A 25292-nucleotide genomic window follows, 5' to 3' on the forward strand; every position below is an offset into this window, starting at 1 on the left:
AAAAATGACAAAAATGACAAAAATGACAAAAATGACAAAAATGACAAAAATGACAAATGACAAAATGACAAAAATGACAAAATGACAAAAATGACAAAAAATGACAAAAATGACAAAAATGACAAATAATGACAAAAATGACAAAATGACAATAATGACAAAAATGACAAAAATGACAAAAAAAGACAAAATGACAAAAATGACAAAAATGACAAAAATGACTAAAATGACAAAAATGACAAAAATGACAAAAATGACAAAATGACCAAGAAAATGACAAAAAATGACAAAAATGACAAAAATGACAAAAAATGACAAAAATGACAAAAATGACAAAAATGACAAAAATGACAAAATGACAAAAATGACAAAAATGACAAAAATGACAAAAATGACAAAATGACAAAATGACAAAAATGACAAAAAATGACAAAAATGACAAAAATGACAAAATGACAAAAATGACAAAAAAATGACAAAATGACAAAAATGACAAAAATGACAAAAATGACAAAAATGACAAAAATGACAAAAATGACAAAAATGACAAAAATGACAAAAATGACAAAAATGACAAAAATGACAAAAATGACAAAAATGACAAAAATGACAAAAAAAATGACAAAAATGACAAAAAATGACAAAAATGACAAAAATGACAAAAATGACAAAAATGACAAAATGACAAAAATGACAAAAATGACAAAAATGACAAAAATGACAAATAAAATGACAAAAAATGACAAAAATGACAAAAATGAACAAAAATGACAAAAATGACAAAAATGACAAAAATGACAAAAATGACAAAAATGACAAAAATGACAAAAATGACAAAAATGACAAAAATGACAAAAATGACAAAAATGACAAAAAATGACAAAAATGACAAAAATGACAAAAATGACAAAAATGACAAAAAGACAAAAATGACAAAAATGACAAAAATGACAAAAATGACAAAAAATGACAAGAAATGACAAAAATGACAAAAATGACAAAAATGACAAAAATGACAAAAATGACAAAAATGACAAAAATGACAAAAATGACAAAACTGACAAAAATGACAAAAATGACAAAAATGACAAAAATGACAAAAATGACAAAAATGACAAAAATGACAAAAATGACAAAAATGACAAAAATGACAAAAATGACAAAAAATGACAAAAATGACAAAAATGACAAAAATGACAAAAATGACAAAAAATGACAAAAATAGACAAAAATGACAAAAATGACAAAAATGACAAAAATGACAAAAATGACAAAAATGACAAAAATGACAAAATGACAAAAATGACAAAAATGACAAAAATGACAAAAAATTGACAAAAATGACAAAAATGACAAAAATGACAAAAATGACAAAATGACAAAAATGACAAAATGACAAAATGACAAAAATGACAAAAATGACAAAAATGACAAAAATGACAAAAATAGACAAAAATGACAAAAATGACAAAATGACAAAAATGACAAAAATGACAAAAATGACACAAAAATGACAAAAATGACAAAAATGACAAAAATGACAAAATGACAAAAATGACAAAAAATGACAAAAATGACAAAAATGACAAAAATGACAAAAATGACAAAAATGACAAAAATGACAAAAATGACAAAAATGACAAATGACAAAAATGACAAAAATGACAAAAATGACAAAAATGACAAAAATGACAAAAATGACAAAAATGACAAAAATGACAAAAATGACAAAAATGACAAAAATGACAAAATGACAAAAAGAAAAATGACAAAAATGACAAAATGACAAAAATGACAAAAATGACAAAATGACAAAAAATGACAAAAATGACAAAATGACAAAAATGACAAAAATGACAAAAATGACAAAAATGACAAAAATGACAAAAATGACAAAATGACAAAAATGAAAAAATGACAAAAATGACAAAAATGACAAAAATGACAAAAATGACAAAATGACAAAAATGACAAAAATGACAAAAATGACAAAAATGACAAAAATGACAAAAATGACAAAATGACAAAAATGACAAAAATGACAAAAATGACAAAATGACAAAAATGACAAAATGACAAAAATGACAAAAATGACAAAAATGACAAAAATGACAAAAATGACAAAAATGACAAAAATGACAAAATGAACAAAAATGACAAAATGACAAAAATGACAAAAATGACAAAATGACAAAAATGACAAAAATGACAAAAATGACAAAAATGACAAAAATGACAAAAATGACAAAAATGACAAAATAGACAAAAATGACAAAAATGACAAAAATGACAAAAATGACAAAAATGACAAAAATGACAAAAATGACAAAAATGACAAAAATGACAAAAATGACAAAAATGACAAAAATGACAAAAATGACAAAAATGACAAAAATGACAAAATGACAAAAATGACAAAAATGACAAAAATGACAAAAATGACAAAAATGACAAAAATGACAAAATGACAAAAATGACAAAAATGACAAAATGACAAAATGACAAAAATGACAAAAATGACAAAATACAATGACAAAAATGACAAAATGACAAAAATGACAAAAATGACAAAAATGACAAAAATGACAAAAATGACAAAAATGACAAAATGACAAAAATGACAAGAAAATGACAAAAAATGAACAAAAATGACAAAAATGACAAAAATGACAAAAATGACAAAAATGACAAAAATGACAAAATGACAAAATGACAAAATGACAAAAATGACAAAATACAAATGACAAAAATGACAAAAATGACAAAAATGACAAAAATGACAAAAATGACAAAAATGACAAAAATGACAAAATGACAAAATGACAAAAATGACAAAAATGACAAAAATGACAAAATGACAAAAAATGACAAAAATGACAAAAATGACAAAAATGACAAAAATGACAAAAATGACAAAAATGACAAAAATGACAAAAATGACAAAAATGACAAAAATGACAAAAATGACAAAAATGACAAAAATGACAAAAATGACAAAAATGACAAAATGACAAATACAAAATGACAAAAATGACAAAATGACAAAATGACAAAAATGACAAAAATGACAAAAATGACAAAAATGACAAAAATGACAAAAATGACAAAAATGACAAAAAATGACAAAAATGACAAAAATGACAAAAATGACAAAATGACAATAAAAATGACAAAAATGACAAAAATGACAAAATGACAAAAATGACAAAAATGACAAAAATGACAAAAATGACAAAAATGACAAAAATGACAAAAATGACAAAAGACAAAATGACAAAAATGACAAAAATGACAAAAATGACAAAAATGACAAAATGACAAAAATGACAAAAATGACAAAAATGACAAAAATGACAAAAATGACAAAAATGACAAAAATGACAAAAATGACAAAATGACAAAATGACAAAAATGACAAAAATGACAAAAATGACAAAAATGACAAAAATGACAAAATGACAAAAATGACAAAAATGACAAAAATGACAAAAATGACAAAAATGACAAAAATGACAAAAATGACAAAAATGACAAAAATGACAAAAATGACAAAATGACAAAAATGACAAAAATGACAAAAATGACAAAATGACAATAAATGACAAAAATGACAAAAATGACAAAAATGACAAAAATGACAAAAATGACAAAAATGACAAAAATGACAAAAATGACAAAAATGACAAAAATGACAAAATGACAAAAATGACAAAAATGACAAAAATGACAAAAATGACAAAATGACAAAATGACAAAAATGACAAAAATGACAAAAATGACAAAAATGACAAAAATGACAAAAATGACAAAAATGACAAAATGACAAAAATGACAAAAATGACAAAAATGACAAAAATGACAAAAATGACAAAAATGACAAAATGACAAAAATGACAAAAATGACAAAAATGACAAAAATGACAAAAATGACAAAATGACAAAAATGACAAAAATGACAAAAATGACAAAAATGACAAAAATGACAAAATGACAAAAATGACAAAATGACAAAAATGACAAAAATGACAAAAATGACAAAAATGACAAAAATGACAAAATGACAAAAATGACAAAATGACAAAAATGACAAAAATGACAAAATGACAAAAATGACAAAAATGACAAAAATGACAAAAATGACAAAATGACAAAAATGACAAAAATGACAAAAATGACAAAAATGACAAAAATGACAAAATGACAAAATGACAAAAATGACAAAAATGACAAAAATGACAAAATGACAAAAATGACAAAATGACAAAAATGACAAAAATGACAAAAATGACAAAAATGACAAAAATGACAAAAATGACAAAAATGACAAAAATGACAAAAATGACAAAAATGACAAAAAATGACAAAAATGACAAAAATGACAAAAATGACAAAAATGACAAAAATGACAAAAATGACAAAAATGACAAAAATGACAAAAATGACAAAAATGACAAAATGACAAAAATGACAAAAATGACAAAAATGACAAAAATGACAAAAATGACAAAAATGACAAAAATGACAAAAATGACAAAAATGACAAAAATGACAAAAAGACAAAAATGACAAAAATGACAAAATGACAAAAATGACAAAAATGACAAAAATGACAAAAATGACAAAAATGACAAAAATGACAAAATGACAAAAATGACAAAAATGACAAAAATGACAAAAATGACAAAAATGACAAAAATGACAAAAATGACAAAAATGACAAAAATGACAAAAATGACAAAAATGACAAAAATGACAAAAATGACAAAAATGACAAAAATGACAAAAATGACAAAAATGACAAAAATGACAAAAATGACAAAATGACAAAAATGACAAAAATGACAAAAATGACAAAAATGACAAAATGACAAAAATGACAAAAATGACAAAAATGACACAAAAATGACAAAAATGACAAAAATGACAAAAATGACAAAAATGACAAAAATGACAAAAATGACAAAAATGACAAAAATGACAAAATGACAAAAATGACAAAAATGACAAAAATGACAAAAATGACAAAAATGACAAAAATGACAAAAAATGACAAAAATGACAAAAATGACAAAAATGACAAAAATGACAAAAATGACAAAAATGACAAAAATGACAAAAATGACAAAAATGACAAAAATGACAAAAATGACAAAAAATGACAAAAATGACAAAAAATGACAAAAATGACAAAATGACAAAAATGACAAAAATGACAAAAATGACAAAAATGACAAAATGACAAAAATGACAAAATGACAAAAATGTCAAAAATGACAAAAATGACAAAAATGACAAAAATGACAAAATGACAAAATGACAAAAATGACAAAAATGACAAAAATGACAAAAATGACAAAAATGACAAAAATGACAAAAATGACAAAATGACAAAAATGACAAAAATGACAAAAAATGACAAAAATGACAAAAATGACAAAAATGACAAAAATGACAAAAATGACAAAAATGACAGAAATGACAAAATGAGAAAATGAGAAAAATTCCTTTTGCGATGAAAAAATGGGAAAACTGTATTTTCATTTAATTTTAACATCGCTCTTCTCAACATCTGTAAATTTCCACCTAACTTTTCTATTCATCTTTATCAATTTTCAATTCTGACATTCTTTCTTCATCTTGTACATCTTCACCGGTATGCCGATATAAATTTACAAAAATTAAAGTAAACGGTGGATAACTTAACTTGAAAGATTTCAGGTTTCAAATTCTAGTGTAAGATAAAGTTTTTGACTATTTTTTCCAAAATATTTTTTCACAGATCCAACTGGCAGCCTCGCTGGATGAGCTCAAAACTCCAAAAGGTGGCACCAGTGGCCACCACAAGCTTGTCGATAGATTACACTTCGAGCGGCTATCGTTGGAGCAAACGGAAAACAATGATTACGACAACGACCTCCGGTGGTTGGGAAATCCCTCATTGGCAAAGCTGGAATCCCCGATGGCGTCGCTGGGTGCTTATCCAAAAAATCCAACCTATCTTCCGCGTCGTCCTATCATCATCACAAGGACGAGGAAGATAATCGGGCTTCCATTACCGTACACCAGATAATTGCCAAGCGTCTGCCGCATTTGGATTTGCCAGACGTCCCTCATAATGCGGACAACAGTTCGGAGGTTTTATCGATGTCTCTGGCCACAACGACGGCGTCCTCAGTTTTGACGGCTGTGGCTGTCATCGAGTCCAGAGGAGGTACGGAGAATGTTCCAGGTACCTTAACTAGGACTCAACGTAAATCTGCCTACGATAATGTGGAGAAGCAAAATGCCTCAGGTACGCCGATGTGGCCGTTTATGGTTTTATTGTTTCGTCTAACTCGATAATCTGTTTTTTTTCAGGCTACGCCCCGTCGACAGTTAATAGCTCACAGTCGGACGACGGAACAGTATTTTCGGAACCGTGGGACAGTTCTCAATGGGAAAAGTATCGCAAGCAGCCAGAAAGTGAGTATCTGTTAATGGCGAAAACGCCTCAAATTACAGGTACACTAATTGTCACAATTTGTCTTCTTCTCAGAATCATTCATCGCAAGCAACGCAGACACAATGCCGGTTGGCGAAAGTCTTCCTGTACGATCCTATGGTGATCAGTTTGCCGGTCCTCGCAATGAGATGGTATCGGCCTACAGCTACACTTCATTGAGGAGGCTGAGAAAGGTCGAAAAACCACCGGAAAAAGTTGCCACCATCGGACGAACCAGAAGCTGCAGAGATCGTGAGATATTGTGTGAGTATTTTGAAATTTTCTTAGTTATAAAAGTCTTAAAACTAGGAAAAAAAGGAGTAAACTTCGATCATCCACCAGGGGTTAACATTATAAACATTATTACTGGAATCCTTCACTTAGGTACCTTCCTATCAATGAATCACAGGCTAAGACGCAGAAAAATCCAATTGCGTAGTTATCAGGAGACAGTGAGACACAAAAATCTTCCGGGGCTGAAGAAACAAAGAGAATTCCGAAAATAGGAAAGGAACCTCGAGGGTAAATATTTTCCTGCTACACTACTTAATCGGTTAAGCAATAAAAGTCCAAGGCCATTGCCTACTTCCGAGCCTTGGTTCGGTAGGAAAGTTTTTTCTACAAATTACAACGCATATTCAGGACTATCGATTGATAGGAACCGGGATGAGCAGGCACATTTCTCGGAAGATCATTTCGGATGTAGATATTTGAACAGTGATAATACTAAGTGTGATCTTTTCTTCCGGACTACGGATAGGAAGCAATCTGGAAAAAAGCGGATGCAGCTTGGTAGGATGAGAGAAACTTTTTAATGGTGGGCAATTTTATTCCTTAAAATACGACCATTGAGTAACAAATATACAGTGTACAAATACAGGAAATGTCACGTTTTGGAATGTTTTTAAAAGCCTAATCGATTTTAGAAGTTTATTTTTAGTTGATAACTCTGAATTATAAGGATACATACATAAGTCCTTGGAAATTCAGGGCAACCGAACGGAAACCAAAGGAATTTGAAGAACAAGATAAAATTCACTAATTCGTATTTCTAATGAAAACCTTTTATATGAGAGATAGTTTCCACAGTCATCTCAATTCAAAATCAATATCACCATTATCAAACGAGAATCATAACCCTTTTCAATTCGACACAATTTTTTGCACAAATGAAAAAAAAAAAAAAAATAGAGCGGAGGTAAACATTGAAAAAAAAACTACTTTAATCGTTTTGAGGAATCTTTCTCAATGAACATCAAGGCTTAACAGATTCGAATTCGAATCAAATATAGGTATTTCTTTAAAATCCTGTTTTGTCTCCACTTGAATCATCTTACGATCTTCAAAAACTTAATTAGTGGAAAAATTTACTAATACACGTAAAACTTAGAGTCGAAAAAGTGATTTCCATACTTTTGCAAGGACAGATGGTACCAAAGTCTCGTAGAAGCTTGACCGTCATTAGGCGTAGATTTAAGTTATAAAAGAAGAAACAAAGTTATCAATAGTTTGAATTGTTTAAACAGTTTTTCAGCCCTGTTCACGATTTCATATATCTTCATGAAGTTACAGTTTATATGAAGAGTACATTACTAATCGAAGCATATCGACTACCTACTTTATATAAATGTGAACAAAGTCAATTTCTAAAAATTCTTTTATGAGATTTTAAAACATACTACTGTTTTAAACTCATTTGAAAAGAAAATAGAGAAATGTTTCTTAGGTTCCGAGGAACTTCGTTCAGTTTGATATTTTTTCATACAAAAAAAATGTAAAATTTTCAAATCTTAGTTCAAGTATACTGTGGCTGAATTCAAAGGAGCTCATCGACAAACTTTTGAAATACTAGTCTCATTCGTTCAAGAAGTTTTTGAAACCTTTTTAGAATATCAGTAACAAAAGTTTATTCGCAGCTGTGTGAATAAATCCATGAGAAATTTTAATATTTGTATGGTGCAAAATTTTTTAAGTTAAATTTGCGTAAACGTGTTTTAAATATCTTTTGAAACTATTTAAATTTTTCGGTAACCTAATAAAGTTGAAATTTTTAAGACAAATTTTCAAAAATAACAAATTTTCAAAACTATCATTCGTTTTTACTACCACGGGAAAAAAACATATTATTTGTATGGCACCAAACCGAATTGCGACAGTTTTACTAGCAACACTTTTTAATAGCCAGATTCCTGTCATTCGCAGGTATGTTATTATTTTTTTCAGTCCAATGGACGATTTGAATGTTTGTTTAAGTTATTTACTGTTAATTTTCCTTATTAGCGCTCTTATTCTTGTGAATTGTACAGTCAATCGATAAACAATAAATTCAATTGATATCACTGCCTGGTGCCCAGCTAGGTATTGCATGACTGCTTTTCATGCTATACTTCCCGGGGCACAAGCAGTGGTGTCAATTGAATTTATTGTTTATCAATGCCAAAATACATACCCCTATTCAACAGCTAATAACTTTCTTGCCTAATAAGATACGTAGCTACGGTCTTCGACAAAGTTGTTCGGTGGTAAATTTCCTTTGGAGAATTTCTAAATTGGCACAAAAACCATCAGCAGACTCGGTTGCACAGAAGAAACAAAAATGATGATGATTTTTTTAGTATAAAATATTTAATGTTCTCATACAAACCTAAAAGTTCAAATTTACTGATGTAAACGTTACTTAAAAATTCTGCAAAAAATCATGAATGTGTTTTGAACCAAAATGAAGCTTTGTAGACCCCAGGGTTTGGGAAATTTCAAAATGACCCCAAATCGACTCAGTCTATTGTACAGTGTTGCCAGCTATTTCAAAGATTTCAGAGATGTCGAATTTTCTTCGTTTTAAAGGCCCCTTAAAAAAAAAAGACTCCGTGGCCTACGTATTGGAGGACCGATCCAGCCGACAGTTTGTGTGCCAATTTATAAAATTCCTAAAGCAAATTTTCCGCTGAACAACTTTGTCCAAGGCCGTAACTTCGTATCTTATTAGACGAAAAAGTTATTTGCTGTTTAACAGAGGTCTTTTCGTATTGACAAACAATAAATTCAATTGACATCCCTGCAGGGTGCCTAGGGAGGTATTGCATGACTACTTTTCCTGCAATACTTTGAGTGGCTCCAGCAGTGGTGTCAATTGAATTTATTGTTCATCAGTGCGAAAAGACATACCTCTGTTAAACAGCTAATAACATTTTTGTCCAATAAGATAGGATATTACGGTCTTGGACAAAGTTGTTCAGCGGAAAATTTGCTTTAGGATTTTTTTAAATTGGCACACAAACTGTCAGCTGGCTCGGTTCCACAGAAGAAACAAAAATGATGTTGATTTTTCAGTACAAAGTATTCAATTTTCCCATACTAACCTAAAAGTTCAAATTTACTCATGTAAACGTTACTTAAAAATTCTACGAAAAATCAAAGATGAGTTTTGGACCAAGACGAAGCTTTTTAGACCCCAGGGTTTGAGAAATTCAAAAATGATCACATTTTCATATGTGATGAAAGAAATTAGAGAAACATGAACTATCAAAGAACGAAAGAACATAAGCCGTAAATATCATGAAAATTTCGAAAAAGATACAACGGCTCACCGACAGGACTTGAACCTGCAATCTCCGCTTCGGTACAACGGCGCGTTAGCCAATTCCACCACGGTGAACGTGATGGAACCGGCGAACACGAGCAATCGAGCTCTGCCGATCAACTGCTGGACCTTCTATCGAAACACCATGTATATCCCGCATGTGATCTTTCCCTCTATTGATCTCTCTTGTTTCTCTAACCCCACCCATCGACTCGGGATTTTAGCCGAACGAGCACATGGTCGATTGCTTCGGGTTTGCCGCAACTTACGGTCAGATGAAGAAGCAATCAGTGCCGCTCAAGGTTCCGAGCAGACCAGTTACACAGGGAGGTGTTGCTCTGTTGAAATCAATACTGATGTTATGAAATCGCTTGGTACATCTTTGTACCTGAAAATGATCACATTTTCATATGTGATGAAAGAAATTAGAGAAACATGAACTATCAAAGAACGAAAGAACATAAGCCGTAAATATCATGAAAATTTCGAAAAAGATACAACGGCTCACCGACAGGACTTGAACCTGCAATCTCCGCTTCGGTACAACGGCGCGTTAGCCAATTCCACCACGGTGAACGTGATGGAACCGGCGAACACGAGCAATCGAGCTCTGCCGATCAACTGCTGGACCTTCTATCGAAACACCATGTATATCCCGCATGTGATCTTTCCCTCTATTGATCTCTCTTGTTTCTCTAACCCCACCCATCGACTCGGGATTTTAGCCGAACGAGCACATGGTCGATTGCTTCGGGTTTGCCGCAACTTACGGTCAGATGAAGAAGCAATCAGTGCCGCTCAAGGTTCCGAGCAGACCAGTTACACAGGGAGGTGTTGCTCTGTTGAAATCAATACTGATGTTATGAAATCGCTTGGTACATCTTTGTACCTGAAAATGATCACATTTTCATATGTGATGAAAGAAATTAGAGAAACATGAACTATCAAAGAACGAAAGAACATAAGCCGTAAATATCATGAAAATTTCGAAAAAGATACAACGGCTCACCGACAGGACTTGAACCTGCAATCTCCGCTTCGGTACAACGGCGCGTTAGCCAATTCCACCACGGTGAACGTGATGGAACCGGCGAACACGAGCAATCGAGCTCTGCCGATCAACTGCTGGACCTTCTATCGAAACACCATGTATATCCCGCATGTGATCTTTCCCTCTATTGATCTCTCTTGTTTCTCTAACCCACCCATCGACTCGGGATTTTAGCCGAACGAGCACATGGTCGATTGCTTCGGGTTTGCCGCAACTTACGGTCAGATGAAGAAGCAATCAGTGCCGCTCAAGGTTCCGAGCAGACCAGTTACACAGGGAGGTGTTGCTCTGTTGAAATCAATACTGATGTTATGAAATCGCTTGGTACATCTTTGTACCTGAAAATGATCACATTTTCATATGTGATGAAAGAAATTAGAGAAACATGAACTATCAAAGAACGAAAGAACATAAGCCGTAAATATCATGAAAATTTCGAAAAAGATACAACGGCTCACCGACAGGACTTGAACCTGCAATCTCCGCTTCGGTACAACGGCGCGTTAGCCAATTCCACCACGGTGAACGTGATGGAACCGGCGAACACGAGCAATCGAGCTCTGCCGATCAACTGCTGGACCTTCTATCGAAACACCATGTATATCCCGCATGTGATCTTTCCCTCTATTGATTTCATAACATCAGTATTGATTTCAACAGAGCAACACCTCCCTGTGTAACTGGTCTGCTCGGAACCTTGAGCGGCACTGATTGCTTCTTCATCTGACCGTAAGTTGCGGCAAACCCGAAGCAATCGACCATGTGCTCGTTCGGCTAAAATCCCGAGTCGATGGGTGGGGTTAGAGAAACAAGAGAGATCAATAGAGGGAAAGATCACATGCGGGATATACATGGTGTTTCGATAGAAGGTCCAGCAGTTGATCGGCAGAGCTCGATTGCTCGTGTTCGCCGGTTCCATCACGTTCACCGTGGGTGGAATTGGCTAACGCGCCGTTGTACCGAAGCGGAAGATTGCAGGTTCAAGTCCTGTCGGTGAGCCGTTGTATCTTTTTCGAAATTTTCATGATATTTACGGCTTATGTTCTTTCGTTCTTTGATAGTTCATGTTTCTCTAATTTCTTTCATCACATATGAAAATGTGATCATTTTCAGGTACAAAGATGTACCAAGCGATTTCATAACATCAGTATTGATTTCAACAGAGCAACACCTCCCTGTGTAACTGGTCTGCTCGGAACCTTGAGCGGCACTGATTGCTTCTTCATCTGACCGTAAGTTGCGGCAAACCCGAAGCAATCGACCATGTGCTCGTTCGGCTAAAATCCCGAGTCGATGGGTGGGGTTAGAGAAACAAGAGAGATCAATAGAGGGAAAGATCACATGCGGGATATACATGGTGTTTCGATAGAAGGTCCAGCAGTTGATCGGCCAGAGCTCGATTGCTCGTGTTCGCCGGTTCCATCACGTTCACCGTGGTGGAATTGGCTAACGCGCCGTTGTACCGAAGCGGAGATTGCAGGTTCAAGTCCTGTCGGTGAGCCGTTGTATCTTTTTCGAAATTTTCATGATATTTACGGCTTATGTTCTTTCGTTCTTTGATAGTTCATGTTTCTCTAATTTCTTTCATCACATATGAAAATGTGATCATTTTCAGGTACAAAGATGTACCAAGCGATTTCATAACATCAGTATTGATTTCAACAGAGCAACACCTCCCTGTGTAACTGGTCTGCTCGGAACCTTGAGCGGCACTGATTGCTTCTTCATCTGACCGTAAGTTGCGGCAAACCCGAAGCAATCGACCATGTGCTCGTTCGGCTAAAATCCCGAGTCGATGGGTGGGGTTAGAGAAACAAGAGAGATCAATAGAGGGAAAGATCACATGCGGGATATACATGGTGTTTCGATAGAAGGTCCAGCAGTTGATCGGCAGAGCTCGATTGCTCGTGTTCGCCGGTTCCATCACGTTCACCGTGGTGGAATTGGCTAACGCGCCGTTGTACCGAAGCGGAGATTGCAGGTTCAAGTCCTGTCGGTGAGCCGTTGTATCTTTTTCGAAATTTTCATGATATTTACGGCTTATGTTCTTTCGTTCTTTGATAGTTCATGTTTCTCTAATTTCTTTCATCACATATGAAAATGTGATCATTTTCAGGTACAAAGATGTACCAAGCGATTTCATAACATCAGTATTGATTTCAAAAATGACCCCAAATCGACTCAGTTTAATAAAGCAGTGATATTTTTATTTGATTCTTCATTTGGTCGGTCTTTGACCAGATCGAATTCAGCGCCACGAAAAAAAATAGAATTAACATTGCGAGAGAGTTCAAGTAGGCGTTGGCTTGCAAGGACGTCAAAATTTTCGCTCCGTTAAATAAGTGTTATTCCAGAAGTAAAAAATAGAATAAATACAAATTATTGAACATGGAATTCAGCTGATTAACCGCGAGTGGGAATATTGTGAACTTATAGTGAAGTACGCGGTATCAAATCGATATTCCATACACTGGAAAGACGCGAGAAGCGGCAAAACAGCTTCAGAAATTTCGGTTACGATAGGACCCAGTATCAAAACATCATCAGCTCTGCCCCTACCAACTAAAGACGAACGGATCCGAATCAGTGAAGAATGTATTTCCTCCATGACAACTTATTTGATGAGATCCGACCTTTTTACAGTTTTAGATTTTATATTGTATTATTTTACCAAAACAAATGAAGCGTTTGGCAGGGAACTCCATGCTCCATTCCTTCCTTATCTTTTGCGGTATTTACAAGTGCATGTTTAAATGTAACAGAGATGACATTGAAAAGAAAAATAAAAAACGCATGTCTTCCATTTTCAAGGATGCTTACATGTTTTGGCTGTGTTGGTTAAAGAAGAAGAGGAAGAAAATTTTTTTGATTGCCGCGATCTTTTTGAATAAATAAAAAAGGACTGCAGTTCTGCGGGAGAAAATGGAGATGTGAAGATTTGCAGATAACTTGTTATTATTTTATTTTCGTTGTGTTCCGTCTCACGGCATAACTTGACGAGCATAATTCCTAAAATTCGCTCGGTCCATGGAAACCGTTCTCAAATTTCTCGGACATCCCACATTCGCCAGATCACGTTCCACTTGGCCGCCACCTCGCTCGTTGCGCCCCTGCGCGTCTCGTTCCTTCCGGATTCGTAGCGAACACCCTGTATAATGTTGTGAATTATAAATATTTCCTCTTAAAATGAATTGGAATAGAAAATTTTCATTTCAATACTGAAAAATATAACATTTTACTGGTCGTACTGTTGAAAACGATTCTTTTCATTCAAAGCTATGCAACTAAAGAATATGTTCTCAAGTGTTGAGAATCATATCTTCATTTTCTTTGTACTGGTTACGAAATAGCTCAGTATTGTTAATTTTGATACATCTTCTGGGATCTCAATCAATCACGAAAAAACACGCAAGATTTCGCGCTAAAGTAATTATTTCAGCGGGATCGATATGAAGTACGGTTCTTTTTCACAGCGATTTTTAACATGTGTTGTTAATCAATTTGAAAAAAACCTTAAGCAATATATTTATACATAGCTCATAGCTTCAGTTTACTTAAACACTAAGTGGATTTTTTAAGCAATTGCTGAGCCTTAGCCGTTTTTCTGAAGCATTTTTTTTTGGATTTATTTTCTTCGATATGAAACGTGAAAATAAATTATTCTAGAGGAATAATGCACGAGCATCATTTTTAAGTTAAGTAAATTATGATATTTCTTAAACTATAATTTTTTTCTGTTTTAATTACTAGATCAAATAATGTGCGCACACAAAACCAAAAAGTTGTGAAATTAATCCTAAAATACAAATTTTAAGCGAGAACGCAGGATCATGCCAGTAAGATAAAACAAAAGTTCAAAAACCTTAAACGCAATTTTGGTGATGATCTCATCGCTAATTTCTCAAGAAATTTGCCCACCACTGGTCGCCCATCGTCGGTTGTTCTTTGTTGTTGGTCCAGAAAAATAGTTTTGAAAGCGTGCGGTGCGATTAGTCACCACGCCGCGCCGCCGATTGCACTGGCAGCGACTGTCGATGATCGTTGCCTAAAGTAGTATGGAGCTACATATCAGAGAATAATCAAGTCAAGAGCGATTTTTTTTGAGTCAACTATTTTTTTTTATCTAAAGAACTCGCTTGATATTCGTTGAATAAAATAAAGTGCGTTCTAAAAAGTGAGTCCAGTTCGTTCAGGATGCCCGTTCTGTGCTCTAGCACTGTGATGGAAGGATGCTGCTGTCTTTGCTGCTCTGACGAAGATGATGGTGTGTGAACCAAGATCGATTGGATTTATACGTACCTATAAATATTTGCATATGCAAATGTGCAGATGCCTTGCTGCTTTCGGGTGTTTATTTTTGTTGTTGTCCCGCTTCGATCTCGTTCGTGTGCTTGCTTGCTTACTTGCTTGGTGATGTTGTCCAATGTCCATACGAGAAACGAGGCATGTGCGCCGCATTCAGTTCAGTCAGTGTTGTTGAAGATTTTCGGAAGGCTTCCTGGGTAGATCAGCGATCGAGTAAGGATCAGTCTGTTGGGTGGTGCTGAATGGTGTGGAAGTGACCGGGATTAGTTTGTCTTTCTATTATTTTGTTTCGCTCACGAGAGGATGCTGCAGGGTGATTTGTTGTTGTGATTGGGGTGTGAAGGTGTCGAGTAAGATCAAAACCGTTTGATTTTGATCGCCCCTGTGAGGTATTAAGGCATCGTTCTGATGAGAAACTTCCGATTCCGCCGATTCGTTCAATCCGGTAAGAATCGCCTCTACATCAGTCATGAAGTTGTTCAAAAAGTGGTCGCTCGTAAGGCTCGCGAGCCAGAATAAGGAGCCCTCGTTGATACCCTCCCTGGATTTGGGTGAGGGAGGATCAGATCATTTACAAGGAAAAAGCAGCAAACTCAACCGGACCTATCGCAAGATCAGCAAGATCAAGAGCAAAGCGGCGCGAGTGGATATGGTCGAGTAAATGCCAACATAAACAATTCGCCGTGCAACTCTCAGCTTAGTGACGATCGAAAATGCAAACATGGTGATAAAAGTAGTGCTTATAATCCCAGCACAGGCCCAGTTCTCAAGCTGGACGACGGCAGTGGCCATCAGCAGCAGCTCAAATCGAGAATAGATAACAGCGGCCCGTTCATTGCGGTCCAGCTAGTTGATAAAGTCGGCAGCAGTGGTGACGTGAGTAGTGTTGAGAAGGCGCGCTCGATCGAATATGGGGTAAAGTCAATAATTGCATCCCCATTACTGGAGAGCAAAAATAACGCGACCTCGATCAGTATCAATGACGATCTGGACCTGGTGAATCTTGATGACTACGTCGTAGTGAACCTCGAAGACGACATCCCCGAAGATCTCAGCAACGATTCGGCATCTTTCCTCTACTGCCTCATCCATCTGGGCCATCGAATCGAGTATGGCCTGACGGAGGCACAGTTGGAAGCTTACTCGAAGATAACCGTCGTTGAGCAACCTGATCCTACGGCCAAGAAATCGCCAGCGCCGGTGCCAACTCGCAAACGTAAGCGCACCAGCAGTGAAAATTTCGACGCACTTGCCCGTTCGTTGATGGGACCACTGTTTAAATCGCCGAAATCTTCCACCAATAACTCTCCCTCCGATAGGTCGTCGTCGAGTGACAGTGACGGAGAAGAAGATTCAAAACACGACGCGGACATGAACGTGAGGGAACGCTTCGGACTGGACGATAATGGCAACATCACGATCGGGCTGGATCACATTGTGGAGCAGCGTGGCGAGGGAGTTTATGTGAAACGTCGGCCCAAGTACATCCGACGGCTCGAGATTGGTCAGGAAATTTCTGAAAGAACCCGATTCCGGTTGCCCTGGAAACAGCTACTGAAAAAGTTGTTCTTCTGTTTGTTGTGCAAAAGTAGAGGTAGGAAAAGTAATAGAAACGTGTTAAAATTCGGAATTCTGAATCAACAACTTTGCATTACAAAATGCAAAAGTGACAAAAACGTAAAAGGTAAAAAATAAACGGAAAATAACAAAACTGACAAAAATGAAAAAAAAAAAAATACAAAAGTGAAAAAATGAAAAAAATGATAATAATGAAAAAAATACACAAAATAACAATAATGACAAAAATGACAAAAATGACAAAAATGACAAAAAATGACAAAAATGACAAAAATGACAAAAATGACAAAAATGACAAAAATGACAAAAATGACAAAAATGACAAAAATAACAAAAAGGACAAAAATGAAAATGACAAAAATGACAAAAATGACAAAAATGACATAAATGACAAAAATGACAAAAATGACAAAAATGACAAAAATGACAAAAATGACAAAAATGACAAAAATGACAAAAATGACAAAAATGACAAAAATGACAAAAATGACAAAAATGACAAAAATGACAAAAATGACAAAAATGACAAAAATGACAAAAATGACAAAAATGACAAAAATGACAAAAATGACAAAAATGACAAAAATGACAAAAATGACAAAAATGACAAAAATGACAAAAATGACAAAAATGACAAAAATGACAAAAATGACAAAAATGACAAAAATGACAAAAATTACAAAAATTACAAAAATGACAAAAATGACGAAAATGACAAAAATGACGAAAATGACAAAAATGACAAAAAAGGCAAAAATGACAAAAATGACAAAAATGACAAAAATGACAAAAATGACAAAAATTACAAAAATTACAACAATGACAAAAATTACAAAAATTACAACAATGACAAAAATGACAAACATAACAAAAATGACAAATATGACAAAAATGACAAAAATGATAAAAATGATAAAAAATGACAAAAATGACAAGTATATCATATGAAATTTTTGGGATAATTTGAGAACCTACGGCGCAAATTATCAGGTAATAAAAATATTCTTCACATGCTTTCGGAGGTCGTTCCATTTATAAAATTTTCCGTGAATCGAAAGTACAAAGAAATATTTTTTCTCCAATTTTTGCTACGAAGATTTTTACCACTTGTTTTGTCATCATGAATAATTTTTTCACCGAATTTTCCAATCAAGACTCAAATTTTGTACATCAAGATTTAAAAGGGATTATTATATTCCCCGGCAACTAAACGCTGGATGCTAAAATAAATAATGATAATTATCTGTTTATGATATTTACCAACTGATATTTCTATCTCTAGAGAGTGTACCCGGATCCTAAAAAGATCACCAACTTGTCACCTGCTTGTCGAGTGTCTGTTGGGGTGTTTCTTATTGTTCCCATGGGTTGATAAATCACAACCGCTAACTTCACGATAAGACGCTTTCCACATTGCAGCACCGATGTTTCGTAATCCAGCAATCGGTTAGGAACCGTTTATTTATAGGTATTGTTTTCTTTCGTTCCTTTAGGCCACCCCCGCAACAAGGCTGTTTTCAGTGGACCGGGCGAAACAATCGGAGCCTACGCGCTGTCGCTGGCCAACGATACGGAATCGACGTTCTCGCAGAATATATCAAACTTCATATCATGCACCAAAGAATCGAAAGCCGCTCCCCAGGTTGTGATGCGCAACATGCGCCAGTTCATGAGCGGTATGAAGAACTATCTGGTCAAGCATGGCGAGGGAGACTTTTCCAGCGAAGTGCAGAAGGCCCGATCGCAGCTGAAACCCGATGAATTCCTCAACCTGGACTCGATACTTGAGGAGGTGATGCATCGGCTGGTGATTCTGCCACTTCGCGAGCATCTTTACGGGCTGTTCGTAGACTACTACACCCATTCCGGCGACATTCAGATCCTGGTGGAGAAGGTTCGGCAGGCTTGCGGCCGAGGACCGATGGTGTTTGGAATCAAGGTAGTAGGTGTAGACGGATTAAGAAATTTGAACGAGTCTCATTATGTTTATTGCGCATTTCAGAACACCGTTACTCCACCAAATTCCGGCGCTCTTCGTCAAATCTCGTCGCTCTTTGTGCGCCTGCAGGAGGCAGAGCTGCCCCTGGAGAAGCTGGACCTGCTTCTGACGGCCGTGTCGACCATCTTCGAGGGAACGGCCTGTAACAACGGACAACAGCTGAGTGCGGATGATTTTCTGCCGGTGATGGTACTGGTAGTAGCTCACTGCGGATTCATCGGAGCCGAAATCGAAGCGGAGTACATGTGGGGTCTCATACAGCCCTCACTGCTCAGCGGAGAAGCCGGGTACTATTTGACCGCACTGTGCAGTGCCGTTCATGTGCTCAAAAACTTTTCGCTCCACGAGTACGACGGGCCCATGGGAGGCTCTTTGGAGGTGAGTTGATCAGGAGAACGCTACCCAAACACCCAAACTTATTTTTTCCTTAAAAAGTATTATGCTGCTATCAATTCACAAGTCAAGTCATCAGAGAAATTCTGAGTATGATTGTTAACTTCAAATTCGAATTACAATTAAACACTTGAAAGCTGAAGAAATTACCTACCTGGAGATGTACAAATGTCAATTATTCGGTTTGAACTTCCCATCAAATTTTTTATGAAATGTTAACTAAGAATATATGGTTCTTAGTTTGATTAAAGTCCTGATTTATTAGTGACCTATGAGGAAATTTGTCTAATGATATCGTAAGATACCCCAATCCAACATCATCCAACATCCAACATCATAAAGGGAAACTTCAGAACACTCTTCGTTGGTCCTCCCGATCCAACGTAAATTCAAGTAAAACATTAGAACACACTTCATATTGGTCATTTCGAGCAAACGTAAATTTGAAAGTGAACCTTCAAACTGTTCATGTTGGTCTTCCAAATCCAGCGTAAATTCCTGAAGTGAACCTTCATAAAACTCTTCATGTTAATCCTCACGATCCAACGTAAATTCTTAAAGTGAACCCTCACAATACTCTTCATTTTGGTGCTCCCGAGCCAACGGAAATTCGTCTCGTCCCCACAGAACCATCGTCCAATGAATGATAGCGTTCAATGATGACAGTATTGTATGATCGTACAAATATTGGGTTATTCCACAATAGATCACAAAAAGTTGCTTGCATTGGATCTCTTCACAATAAAAAGTGCATCTTCTTACAAAAGAAAAGTGCATCAGTTATCGTGTTTCAATCTTTCAAGGATCACAGAGTAGCGTTGTACAGATCAAAGTTATGCCACGCCAGTTATCACACACAGTTAGGTCTATTTCTTCTGTATCTTCATAAGGATACTCTGCATCCAGCCGGATTTGAGCAATACAATGGAAGCAATCGATTCCAGTTGCATTGGTTGGATTTTATGTCCTTGGTTGCCGCTCCCATTTCAGCTAACGAGTGCTTCCGAGTTGACGCCGTTTGTCTTGCGTTCAAGATCGTTTAACTGCTTTTTCCAGTTTCGCATACCGGGCGACTGGTTTGGGTAACCTGGTACATGCTTGCTCAATACCGAATTTTGCTCTACTCCGATCATCGAGCATTCTCCAGATTGCATCCGACACCCATTTACTAAATCCTCCGGGTAATCAAAGCAGTAATGGAAGTATATGTTAAAGCTTGTGTATTCCTCTTGAGAGAGATTCGATCAGAAATCTAATTAGGATAAGAGCGATTGGTTTTCTCTTGACATAGGCGATGGATTCGCTACCGAATTTGGGTGTGATGTCTTTTTAGATGCTTCCAGAAATAAAGAAACTTTGGAAGTACTATTATTCTTTATTCTAGGACAGTAATACATGGAATGCAAAAACTTACATGTGGTTTTAGTCAATGACTGCTTAGATAGATTATGAATTTGAATTGGTCGAATATGACAGGGTGATAGTTTTGCATGAGCGCAAGTGGGATGCAGCTAAAATTTCACCCAACTTTTGACAGATCTTGCGGGTTTTTTTTTAGGAGAGAAAGAATAACTTCTCGATTCCATCGCCCATTGCATCTTATTGAAATCATGGATTGCCTAGATTACCAACATATTTTCATGGATTGCTTGATGTTTAAGCGACTAGGCTAGTGTATTTATATAACTTGGGTTGTTCAGGACTTTTTGAAAGATCCAACTAGATATGGACGAGGCACAGAGTATAACGGAGCCTTTCCTCCTTTAAAAGGGATATTTCTTGTAAGAGTTTATAACATACAAATTTTAAAAGGTCCTCAACGTTTCTGCCGAAAAGAAAATCTATTTTTCATTTGTGATGAATTTGAAAGCTTTACTGAAGCGTATTTGTTTTCCTCCTTCCAGTTGGCTTCCCAATCGCTGCCGGAGTGCTCCTCGGTGCTGCGGGTCATCATTCCGGACGAGTACAACGGTTCGATTCAGACACGAACGCTGCCAATCCGACCGCACACGACGACCCGGGAGGTGTGCCGCATTATCGCCCACAAGGCCCGCGTCACCAATGCCCAGGACTACGGACTGTTCAAACTGATCGATGGAGAAGGTACAAAGTTACCCTTAAGCCAACGGAAGTGATATTTAACAACTAACTTGTTTTTTTTTTCGGTTTTTTTAGAATCTCTACTGCAGGATAACGAATGCCCCCAGGACGTGCGGATGGCGGCCGCCGGCAAGCATTGCATGATAGCCTACAAACGGATCGATGCCAAAATTGCCTGGCCCACGATGATGCCCAACTCGCTGACGATGATGTCCGCCTGCTCATCGACGACGACGACGACTGATAAACACAATCATTAATCCGGAGACGTCCGCGGCACAGAAAATTGAACTGTTTTTTTTTTCTATAATTTTTAACTTTTCTGTCGACGATTCCGAACGGCATTTTTGAGAAGAAATTTCTGCTGTGACACTTTTACAAGGGTTGATATATTTATGTTGTGTATGTAATTACGAAAGCAGATTATTTTTAAAAGGTTTAACTATTATCAGTTTTTGTTAGGTGTGTTTACCTTGCCGTCTGTGTATTACTGTAAAACATTGTGTCCACAAACAGTATAGGCAGTATAAGGGCGTTAATTGGCAGTTTCTTGCCAGCCAATCTCGAAATCGAAATCGCAATTTTACCAAGTAGAAATATATATATTCAAGATTGGTTCATATTCCAATCTATAATAACCTGTGAGAAAACCAAACCTTCCGTATACTGATTTGAGATAACCGAAACTGCATTAGGGAAACTTTTTCTTGCAACAGGGAAAGCCTTTTCAAGTGACAGTTTCCAAACTGCAGTTGACGAAGAATATTTTTTTTATTATTTGTGTTTGAATGAAGAAGAACTCCTCCGTTAAACAAGATTGAAAAAAAAAACTAAACTACGTAATGATATCAGTAAGAACGACTGTTTGTAAGACTTGAAAGCGGCATGAATTTAATTTTTTTCCATTGCTCATAGTTATTCGGATGTACTTAGAGAAAGGAGTCAAATGTTAGGATCAGATTGGAAAGAACATTGATTATCTAAAAAATTACAATCATGGGTTTTGTTCATAACAACAATTTCATCAAATCTCAAATAATGTAGTATTTTGTTCATTGCATCCATTATTTTATAAAAGATGTTTCGTTAATCATAGAGAAAAAAGGAGCTTCGTCAAATTTTGACAAGCATATATTGATTAACACTAATTGAACAATTTTTCAAAGCAGTGGAAAGTTAGCAATAACCATGGTTTACAAGATAATCAATGTCTTTTTCTCAGTGCATCCTCAAGTTAAAAAAATTATCACGTGATAGGTTGCAGCTCTCCATTTGTCAAAAAAAAACTCTTCCATTTCATTACTTTTAACCATGAAAATTGTTATTACTCGCTCTTAAAATCAGTTTTAAATGACACGCGTTTGATCATTGAATAAACAAAAATCATTTAGAAAATAGCCTCTAGGATACTATCAGTAAAATCATATATTATAATCGATTTGTATAACACTAAAACGTATGCGTATTTTATTGGACAACTTATAACTGTTTTAAGCGACTTTTATTCTTTCGATCATTTTTAAAATCTTCACTCCGTCATGAAATGACCGATTTTATTTAAACAAAACGTTGCCAAAAAATTTTATAAGAAAATACCTTTTCACTAATGCATAAGAGCAAAAAAAAAACTTTCTTAGTAAGGTCTAATAATCTTTTCAAGGAATAATTGCATCCGACAATCTGATTGAAGCAGTATCGATGTTTTGTGATTATACAAAAAAAACTATGTTACGTAAATAGAAAAGAACCATCCATCTGGACCAAGTCAAGGATATTTTTCACGAAGCAAAATAACACCATGTTTGAACAAAACATTTTACCTATTATTTGAACATAACGAGAAAAAAATTACCATAGCTAGTCAGTTGAACGTTTTATTTGAGAAAAAAAACCTTTATCTATGTTCATCCGTTTTGTTGACCGTTTGTTAATTCGCAGTTTTTGATTTAGGAAATTGAACCATTACACACAATCTGTTATCGAGAAAAAGCTCCGAGAAAATTTAGTCGTGTGAAACCATTGAAATCTAATTTCATCCTCTATTAATCGATTGGTATGTGTATTAGCCAAACAACCAAAACAATTGTCATAACCTTCTCATAAACATATTTATTAAAATATACATTCAATCATTCAATATACATATGTATTCACGATTCTCACACCGTGAGAGTTTGTCTCTTCTCCTCGTGTAACGCGTGCATTTTGACGGTAGATATTCCACTATATTGCTAGTTTTTAAACGTTTCAAAATCTAAGTATTTGCTCATTTTTTTACGATGACAGAAGGAAAAACCAATCCACAAATGATTCCCACGAGAAAATGCTCACACTTTTACTAAAAATAAACTGAATAAAAATAATAAAGCAAAATTAAGCCTAACTCGATCTAATACAGTATAGAGAATGTAGCCACAGAGAGAATAAAATTGAATAGAGAGAGAATAATTAAGAGATATTGAGAGTTCCTGACGTCATCCACTCGGGAAGAAGATGCGAGCGAGAGAAGAATAACTAGCGAAAGATAGCAAAAAAAAAAACAAAAGATGTTGCTTGCCACTCAACGAAAAAAAGTATAGCAATCGGTAAAGGATAATATTTTTGATATACAACCAATAGAATCAGAGTAGGGTAGAGAGATAGAAAGAGTTGGAAAACTACAAGCGCGTGTGACCAGTATTAGATCTAAAAAAAGGGTGCGAACAAACTGTCTAGCCACAACCAGATAAAAAAAAACGAATATTCTACAACTATCTTTACCTGTGTACACACACCCATACTAGAAAGTGTTCAGGATCGAATAAACACCCAAGTTGTGGTAGTGAAAACATAAGAAAAAGAAAGAGAGTCGAGTAAAAAAACGGAAATCAATAAGTCTTACACTATGCTGATGTGCTATATTATAATTACAAACTACTAAACTAAAACAAACAAAAAACTAACAATCTTGCCAAACTGTAATAAACAATTTTTTGGATGCATCTATTTTTACACCACGATATATATTCAACAAACCATGTAAGCTCAATCAATCAATCAATCAATAAATAATCATCTCAATAGTACAGTGTTTCGTTTATGGTTTTAAATTTTTTTTACTGATGACAGTTACAAATATAATGCATAATTCCTTATATTATACGCGGCATACTGAAACAGTTCTCCGAGGATGGGATTGTATACTCGCTGGTAACATTGTAGAAAGCAGAGCTAAGAAACGTCATCGTCATTTATTTATTTATTTTTTTATTTATTTATTTATTTACTGTACACGGTCTACGATAACTCAATATCACACAGACTGATTTCCTTTAATCTTCGCTTAAAACTATCCTTACTTATATTAAAGCCGAATCATGAATACACTTGGTTAAAAAGCTTACAAGAAATATCAAAGGTGTTATAAAATTCATTTCGTCCGTAATTCATCATCCTTAATGGTTCGTAATTGCGCAGAGCGTGGGAAGGGACGTGGAATGGTATCATTTCGATCAGGTTGGTACTGTCGATGTTTCCAGATAAAATATCAAAGATGAATACACGCCGGAGGAGTAATACACGAGATCCGCTTGGTTCGATTTTCAGGATTCCACATCGATCGTCGTAGGGGGAAGCCGTTCCAGGGTAAGTTCGGAATTGCATATCGCAGGAAACGTTTCTGAACAGATTGTAGCAGCTTCATACCACCTATGGATGAAGGTGCTCAAATTGTATTGTGAAGTAGCAATATACTGGCGACGATTTGTATTTGTTTTTATCGGGTACGGTGGAACACTGAACTACCTACCTAAGGGTCCGGCGCCGA

The 25292-nt window shown here is 35.2% G+C and overlaps 1 protein-coding gene across 4 annotated transcripts; it reads left to right on the plus strand.

Annotated features, from left to right (window-relative positions):
- The first annotated feature begins 6010 nt into the window (after positions 1-6010).
- LOC129746147 (protein sprint) lies at positions 6011-24264 on the plus strand. 4 transcript variants are annotated; one of them, XM_055739652.1, is made up of 7 exons: positions 6011-6292; positions 6358-6462; positions 6536-6745; positions 18489-18934; positions 18998-19372; positions 21292-21490; positions 21563-24264. In XM_055739652.1, exons 1-7 carry the CDS (start codon positions 6145-6147, stop codon positions 21745-21747), a joined length of 1668 nt encoding a protein of 555 aa, XP_055595627.1. In that variant the 5' UTR covers positions 6011-6144; the 3' UTR covers positions 21748-24264. The 4 variants fall into 4 exon arrangements, with proteins under 4 accessions (XP_055595627.1, XP_055595628.1, XP_055595629.1 ...); XM_055739654.1 differs by lacking the exons at positions 6011-6292; positions 6358-6462; positions 6536-6745 and adding exons at positions 15448-16633; positions 16737-17011 and having other exon boundaries at positions 18489-18937; XM_055739653.1 differs by lacking the exons at positions 6011-6292; positions 6358-6462; positions 6536-6745 and adding an exon at positions 15446-17011 and having other exon boundaries at positions 18489-18937.
- The last annotated feature ends 1028 nt before the right edge of the window (positions 24265-25292 follow it).

Source organism: Uranotaenia lowii, chromosome 2 (genome assembly GCF_029784155.1).
Source record: "Uranotaenia lowii strain MFRU-FL chromosome 2, ASM2978415v1, whole genome shotgun sequence".
Classification (NCBI taxonomy): Eukaryota; Metazoa; Arthropoda; class Insecta; order Diptera; family Culicidae; genus Uranotaenia; species Uranotaenia lowii.

What these genes read in the sequence shown, in the direction of transcription:
- LOC129746147 (XM_055739652.1), top strand. Translation starts at nt 6,145, where the DNA reads ATGTCTCTGGCCACAACGACGGCGTCCTCAGTTTTGACGGCTGTGGCT. An exon ending in CGATGGTGTTTGGAATCAAG is followed by an intron (nt 18,935 to 18,997) that starts GTAGTAGGTGTA and finishes TGCGCATTTCAG; the next exon opens with AACACCGTTACTCCACCAAA. An exon ending in CAAACTGATCGATGGAGAAG is followed by an intron (nt 21,491 to 21,562) that starts GTACAAAGTTAC and finishes CGGTTTTTTTAG; the next exon opens with AATCTCTACTGCAGGATAAC.